The sequence below is a fragment of the Alosa pseudoharengus genome, unplaced genomic scaffold, assembly GCF_046254945.1.
Source record: "Alosa pseudoharengus isolate Yale_2024_CS ecotype anadromous, Long Island Sound unplaced genomic scaffold, YU_APseudo_1.1 YU_APseudo_1.1_scf_13, whole genome shotgun sequence".
Taxonomy (NCBI): Eukaryota; Metazoa; Chordata; class Actinopteri; order Clupeiformes; family Clupeidae; genus Alosa; species Alosa pseudoharengus.
In genome coordinates, this window is record NW_027468598.1 from 14,423,302 (window position 1) to 14,431,600 (window position 8,299).

The window sequence follows — 8,299 nt, forward strand, 5'->3', positions numbered from 1 at the left end:
ATTCAAAAAAATAAGAACAATGAAAGAATTTATTGCTCCCAAGCCGAGTATGAACACAATCACACTCTTCTGTGCACACAATAAAGTAACCACTTAATCCATGTTTTTGAGAGCAAGAGAGCAAAATAAAAAAGGCTCCCTGGAGGAGCTCTGGAAGGCCGAGGCATCGGGTACTCTTTCAATAGGGAAATTGGGACATCCAATTTCTTGACCCAAATCCTCAAATTATTCCTCTCTGTAATCGAATAGTACATGCCAAATAAGAACAGGCAAAAGCCAGTCGTAAAAAGAAGAATGCGTGAAGACATGGCAAGGCATTAAAATCGACTAACACGAAAGTTGTTGTGGGCTCTCTGGGTTAAAATAGAGATGGAGATGTAATTTCGAGAGGAAATAAAGATTTATCACTTTATAATCCCTGGTGTTATTTGGACCAATCAACAGACTTTTCATCCTTTTTGTTTAACAAAAAAGCAGCTGTGATGAAAGCAATTTGTAAAAGATAAGGACAAATAAATCAGTATCTCTGCTGGAACATGTTCCTAGGTGCCACCCAACTCTAAAACGTAAGTCAGGCACATTGCACAGTGGTAGATGCAGACAGGCATTCATTCGCCCGCTTCCCAAATTAGCTCTGAACAGCAAATTCACATTCGACTCCTCTGTGCCGGGGAACAAAAAAGGAAGAGTGAAAAAAGAAACAGATCAATACCGGTGGAAAAATGCATGTATCTAAGGAGAATTGCAACAGAGCTTCAAAGCATTTTTGTGTTAAAGTGTACTTCAGACCAAAGCCTGTCTTCCCTCTTTTTATTTCTTGTACGTGTTTGATTTGATACTGCATTTATACAGCACTCCATCAAATGACAGGATTCACTCAGCGATTTACAATGACGACATGGATATACTTTTTAGATTCCCTATCATAGTCAGTCAAGCAGAGACTGTAGAGAGGACTCGGAAGCTCACTGAGTGAAGAGCCTTCCACTTCAGCAGCCTACCACTGATATAAACCGGGCCCACAGCCTCACACACATAGCAAGAACAGAGAGAGAAAGAAAGAGAGAGAAAGAGAGAGAGAGAGAGATAGAGAGAGAGAGAGAGAAAGCTCATTGTGAGGTACAGTAGCCTTTGTTCTGCTTTTGTCTGAAACCAAACCCCTGAGAGAGCAGTTCATTCTCTCCATCATTACAAGTAGAGTCAAGCAGTGACAGCCAGCACAAGACTGGAAACAGAGCCGGACACTCATTTAAAAAACCACAGCACACTTGTTCCAGTCTCCGATGGATCCTCACCAAACAGGGAGTCCAGGCTGCTGGTCCCCAGAGGAGTACAGCTGTCCAGGTCGTGACTCTCACCAGAGAGAGGGGTAGAGTGGGAGTTGGAATCATCTCAACCAACCGTTTTCAACCAATGACTTGAACGACGGTGACGCCGTCATCACAGACATGGATGTTGTATGGATGTTGTTATTATTATTTTTTATTTTCCCCTCTCTCTATTTTCCCCTCTCTCCCAACCCTCCCAGACAGCAAAAAAATGAAATTGATTTGAAAATCCTCTGCTCTGCGTCTCCACAGCCGGCCTCGGAGGGGATTACAAGGCAGTCGGGCCGCTAATGCGGTGTGGCCGCCACTCTCCCATCGGCTTTGAATCAGGTCACTAGCCACTATTCCAGATTCGAGATGGACGCCGCCGTCGCCGCCACAAATTTTAACAGGCTCCGAGAACCGGTAAAAGCGAAGGAATGGGTGAGGGCGGGGGTGGGGTTGATAGAGTGTCAGGAGGAGGAGGACAGGAACCAACATAGTGTGCTGTGCTGGCTGATGAGTCATTGAAAGATAGGAACACACCAGGGACTCCGCTCTCAAGACGGCGCAACAAGAGTCATCAGTTTTGTGAGACTTAGCCAAAGTGTTTTCTTATTTTCTGGTTCCTCTCCCTCCAGTCCCCCCAACTTCCTCTTCTCCTTTACTTCCCTGTGATTACTGCAAGCATCCTAAGGGGATTGTGGGAAATTCATACTCCTATACTTATCTTTCAGCGTGGCTCTTCTGATAGTAGGCTACTAGGCCTGAGTGTTAAGAGTTACCAGCACCCCCCCCACACACACACACGCACACCCCGATTCGAGAGCCCTATCTGGAGCTGCCTCTTTGGGAAAAGGTTAACCTTCTTGGCTGAACTTAAAGGCAATCAGCTCATGTGCACTCATACATGACCACGCCAAAAGCTGCCTGAGCCCTGCCAAAAGGAGTCCGCATCTGGTTCAAGGATGTTATTCTTACAAACATAGGAGCTTTACGATTGAGTTAATGCAATGCACTACTTACAGGGCTTATTGAATTTAATTTATTTAGTCTATGGGTTGATACTGGGTTGGCTCCTCAGCATCAGCACATTGGGTCATTTATTAGTCATGCACTAGTCTGAATAGAAATACTGCAATACAGTTGTGGCTGAATTTGTTGGTACCCTTACAGATAATTGAATGAATGATTCATTTCTTACTTTAAAGTGATGAAATTCAAAGCCATTTTCAAATGTATACCTGCACTCCTTTGGTATGTACTGTAAAGCAAATATTATTTAAAAAGATAATTTGTTCATCTTACAAAGATATTCTAAACTGGCCATGACAGATTTGTTGGTACCCCTAAAAAGATGATACATTATTGGATTATGGTGATGTTTCAAACTAATTGGTTCACCGTAACAGATGTATTTGATTCAGAGTCATTCAGCCAATTAAATGGAGAAAAGTAGTCATTTTGCAGTTTGATATCATCGGGTAATGCATATGCACAAGATGCACCGGTGGGTCAACGCATAGACGAGGAAATTCTGAGTACATGAATACATTTAAACTGACACATCCTTGAAACTTCTAAAAAGAATCATAGACAACAAACTCTTATTTAAAGTCAACTTCCGTCATGTCAACTTACGTCATAATAAATAAAGCGCTAACAATTAGTCAACTAATTTCTACCACTCACTTTGCCATGTGACATCACATCACTGAAGTGTCAATAAATTAGCAAATATTGTTGGCACAGTGGCCTTAGGTACTACCTATGCGCTGCAGATTCAAATTAATGCCCTAATATTAGAACGTCCTTCTACTTTGTGCCCCAAACTATTCCACAAAGGGATGTATAATCATTTTGAATTTGAGTGTGTTAGGAAGAAAATGGCAGAACCTGGTTAACTTATGTTTCCTCAAATTTTAGAATATTTCTTAATTTTCAGGATGGTTTGGGCATTGGGATACAAATGTTTCTATTGCCCATAGCCTCGACTCCACTCTGGAAAAGGGCTTTGACAGATCATTAATATTTCCAGGATAGCATCAGAAACTCTGAGCTGCAAAGCTGGGCCTGTGGACTTCATTTCAGACCTGGGGGTACAAATCAAATAGTCTCCCCTTTAGTGATCAAATTTACCATAAAATTGGATTCACAGTCACTCAAGAGTTCATACATCCTCAGGTTTCCTTCTAATTCCCCTGACAGCTGCAATGGCCATGAATCCAAGGTACCCTTTCACATGCAAGCGCGTCACCTCACTGATCACCTGGACTCGCTGTTCAAGGCATGCCACTTAAACAGCGTTCATTCAAGCATGCCTGTGAGGCCCTTAGCTGATTACAATGAGACACTAGCCGCAACATCAATGGAGCCAGCGATGAGGAAAAACGATAGGAGAACTCCCAAGTGCTGAGGAAAAACGGGCAGCCGTTTTTACATGAAAGTGAGGTGCGATTAACTCGCGAAACCCCTTTCTGATTGGAAGAGGAAGCGCCGGGGTGACCTCTTCAAATAGCGCTGCTGTCTCCGGCTTAATGCTAAATGATACGTGAGCCACAGCGAGCAAGAGGCTGTCAGCTATAGAACGGATTCCCCATAAACCTGCTAATGTGTACTAAAAGGCTTTGACGATGAGCTGCACGGCTTTCGTGAACAGGTTTATCCAAATAATGAAGAAACCACAGCCGAAGAGAGAGAGACACCAGTGGAATTGGGGGGCAGAGGGAAGGCTCTGCTTCACTGGTGCATTTGCTCTGTCACGGTTAGCTGTCTGTTCTTGGTTGCATGAAATGCAAAGCAACACTCAACCGCGCATCGCGCTTGCATACGTGGCATCATGGTGTTCATTAAAACCTATTTATTTATGTGGTTTTAAATCCTGCAATCAGGGTTTTTTTTTTTTTTTTTTTAAACCCAGACACCATTATTTTAGAGCCAGACAAATCTGGCTCCCCCGTTAAGCACAAGATCACTTCCAAATCCTCAACAGAAGTCACCCCTACACATTTAGCGCCATGGCGAATGCCTCATACTTTATGACGTGATGGCAGCGGATGGGTGGGTGGGTATGTGGGTAGTATTAGAGATTATAGTCAGGGGCGGCATGACAGTGACTAATGAGAGTGAAACAAAATCACTCTCCCTCCTTCTTCCCCCAATTCCATTCTCTCCTCCGAAATAATACGCAAAAAAATCATACAGGGCCAAGAGAGAGTGTTGTCAGAAAATATCTACAAAGCTGATGTGAGACCAGAGGGAGACAGACAGTGCAATCAGCCTGACTGTGTCATTAAGGCCTTAACGAATGATTGTCAAGTTTTCTGCTGCACTTCAACTTCACAGCTCTTGTCCTGTAGGCCTCTATTGACAGGGTGCAGGGAGGCAATTATAAAAGTATAACAGCGTGGCAGGCAGCAATGAGAGAAAAAATGGCCGGTGAGATGAAGAAAAATAAAGATTGCGGCTGTGGCATTGTGTGACTGCGGCCGTTTGATGTTGTGTTGAATGTGGACGAAGTACTGGAGGCAGTGGAGGGATGACTGGTTATGACTGTTAAGCTACGTCTAATGGAGCTCAAAATGTGGCTGCGTCAGCCACTTAATTGTGTCTACCACATTCCACCAACCAATTATAATAGGACCACATCAGGTCGTATTTCTGCAGACTGAGACAGCTCTGGATTGCTCCGGAATCATACAGCAATTACCATAACACATTCTAGAGTGGTGAGCAAATTCAGTGATGAACTCTATAAGGACAGTCCTGGATGTCTTGCTCTCTCTTCATTAATATGTTATGGGCTAACTTTATAAATTGACACACAGCATTGCAAACAGTGTGGGCATTCACATCTTTTCATTGCTGAGAGAAAGGATATTAAGTGAGATACTCAGTGGTACTCTAAACTTTATCATTGGATACTGCCCTATTGTACTGACTAATAGTTGTCAGTCCTTGAGCAAACTATTCACAGTGTCCTCTGAGAAGCAGGCACGAGTGTTCTTGGGGCTGTGTCACTTTGTTAAGATTTATGAACAACACTGCACCAAATCAGTTCACCTACAGCATGCAAAAAAGACACTGAATTGTAGGGTCATATTTAAAAACATACACAAAAAATCCATGGACTAGGCCATTGACACGAGTACACAGTACTCTGCATCAAATCTGCATCTGCAACAGCTACACTATACACTTCATGCCATTAACGATGGACTGTTCAAGAGAAATCCTGTTTTCTGTAAATTATTGAGGTTTACTACGCCTCTGTGTTTCTTACTTATGGTGACAAAAACATTTGGAATCCAACCACATATTGCACGGTGACATGCCTGAGGTAGCCAAAGGCATTTGAATAAAGGCCCAGTCAAAAAGATGCCTAAAGGCTTCCAATACTTTCCAAACAGCGTGTTGGGAGGAGAAGAGATAAAAAAAAAAAAACATCTAAGAGACTAAAACCCCTCTTTTGGCTGCTCAAAATACTACCCCTGCAGGCCTTCCTAGATACTCACCAAGATGTAAAGATGCTTAGGCTACTTGTGTGCCGACGTGAAAATGTGTTCTTCTCAAAATACACTGCTGTGAGCAGGACACAAAGACGCCTGCTTGGGGATAACTGAACACCCGTGATCAGACTACACACTGTGTGTTTATTTTTTGCATGGCAAAAAGACTTGCAAAGCTGTGCTACTAAATCATACATAGTGTCTGTCTGAGCATAGCTCTTTCAAAGCCATAGTCTACTCTCAGGAAAATTCGAATTGTGGTTTTTGGAAGCAGTTTTGATCAAGACCTACTGTGACCTACTGCTATGACGCGTTTTAATGGTGTAAATTGAACTATGGATATATTTTAATGACATTGTGTGTCGTGCTAAATGTGGTTTATGTTGATAGATTTAACTGGCTACGTAAAATAAATCAGGATTCAGAATAAAGAAGGGAACCATGTGAGGCTGTACGACTAGAATGCGGAGGGGTCAGCAGACTACTACGACGGGGACCTTTGGCCGATGTTGGCGCATGTGTTCATAAATAATGAGACTTTATAGCCAAGGACACGTGACCTGGGACAGCTGTCCAATCTGCCCAAAATCTGTGTATTAGTTTTGTCGATAACTAGCTTCAAAACAAAGTCCCATACAAAAAAAAACTGCAGACCTTTATTAGTATGTTGGCTTAAAACTGTTCCAAGCTCGTCCAAAGCGATGATCGGCTACCCGTTTCAGCATCGGTGACAGCTACGTCGCATCTGAACCTACCTACGCCACACGCCTCCCTCAACGAAAGAATATTGAGAATAATCTTGTATTCTAGCCTAGGAAGATCATCTTTACGTAACAGAGCATTTGTTTACGGAAACAATTAAGTCCCGAGGTCCCACTACTGCATTATTTTCTAACGTTAAGCCATACATTCACAGCAATAAGCAGGCTACCGTAATACTTATTCAAAGTAAGCATACGTCGACACCACTACATGTTGTGGAATTCATCGGATGTCTTCAATAAGTTAGTGAAAAAATATATTTTCATTATGAATAGCTAAACCCTCTCCGACACATTTATATCAATGCATTAACTTTAATCAACTGAAATCGTTGGTCTGTGCATCAGTCATCAGTCAATTTCAAATAACACATGCTATCTAAAACCCAAAGTCTCTGTGAGTTAACAGTCTATCACAACTGGCATGCTGAATTTAAGTTGGTTCGCATCCTACCTGATTACAGCTGTATCACCCTGACGCACGGTAACGTTGTCGGTCGGGCGTTGCATATCCACACTCCGGACGGGGAATCCTGTGGGAATAAGACAAAGTAGCCTGAAAAAGGACGCCTGCAACTGCCTCCAACACGACCTCCGTCCGACGAACATTTCAAAAGACACACGTTAGGTCCCACGGGGAAAAGTATTTGCACTTTGCAAAGAGATTGTTCCAGTTCAGTTCCAAGCCCGAGATGCGCTCCGCAACAACAAAAGCCCCCCTGTCTGACTTATACAGATGAAGACAAACACGCGTTGAAGTAACGGAAGAAAAATGGTCTGAAAGCAAGCATGGAGGCTACTCCATACACCCGTGCGCAGAGACGTATCCCGCTGCTCCTGAGAAAGAAAAGCGACTAGCTGCTTTCCCATCAAGTGAATATTCAGTCCTCTGTCGTTACCATCTCGCACTTAGGCTCCCTCGCTCTCTTTTGCTCTCTCTCCCCAACTCTCCACCCCCGCTCTAAACATCGCACTGCTGCCCCCCTCACGAGAGTCTGATGCTCCCTCATTGGTTGTCACGACAACAGTACCATCTGATGCCCCCTCTCTTCCCGCCACAACAGCAGTTAGATGTCCTAAAATGGGAAGATGTTATTATAGTTTACTTACACTTACAAGATACATGTATGAACTAGGGGCTTTATCAAATGTAGACAGTTGGCAGACTAGTTTAACCTGACATTTCTAAATAATTCTGTTGCAATAATTTAATTTGAAATGAAGGGGAGGGGGGCATTAATCCATAATTTCCATGACACATAGCAAGGCTGTAACCTACTTTGAGGAGGACATGTCCCTCCGAATATTCAATCTTTTTTAAGTTGAAATAGGTTAGTGCTTAACTACTAGCTACTAAAAAGTATTGTTAACTATACTTTGATTTGAATCACGTAATCTTACGTGATTACTGTATGTAACAATATCCAAACCAAAACAACTGCACCCTACACTAAGCTATGACTGTTTTTAGCTATAAGTCGGAATTTGCTCTTTCACTCACCCCCATGCCACTTTCTATCCCTGCAGAACCCTGTAGCACCATCATGCCCCCCCCCCACCTCTCTCTCTCTCTCTCTCTCTCTCTTTAGGCTGCTCTAAATGCATTAGCTTACATGATTACATAGCCACACATCACATCAAAAATGATAATATAGCCACACAAAATCATTTTTGAATATTTGCTAATTTGGTCACAATATGCACAGATGTATGTTCATATGAT

The 8,299-nt window shown here is 42.8% G+C and overlaps 1 protein-coding gene across 1 annotated transcript in view; it reads right to left on the reverse strand.

Annotated features, from left to right (window-relative positions):
* The window catches only part of lsamp (limbic system associated membrane protein), a 169,265-nt gene extending 161,816 nt beyond the window's left edge, over window positions 1–7,449 (reverse strand). The window contains exon 1 of the mRNA XM_076282253.1: window positions 7,031–7,449. Coding sequence (XP_076138368.1) covers window positions 7,031–7,185 — 155 coding nt within the window. The 5' untranslated portion in view covers window positions 7,186–7,449. The remainder of the gene's footprint in view (window positions 1–7,030) is intronic.
* Window positions 7,450–8,299: the final 850 nt, after the last annotated feature.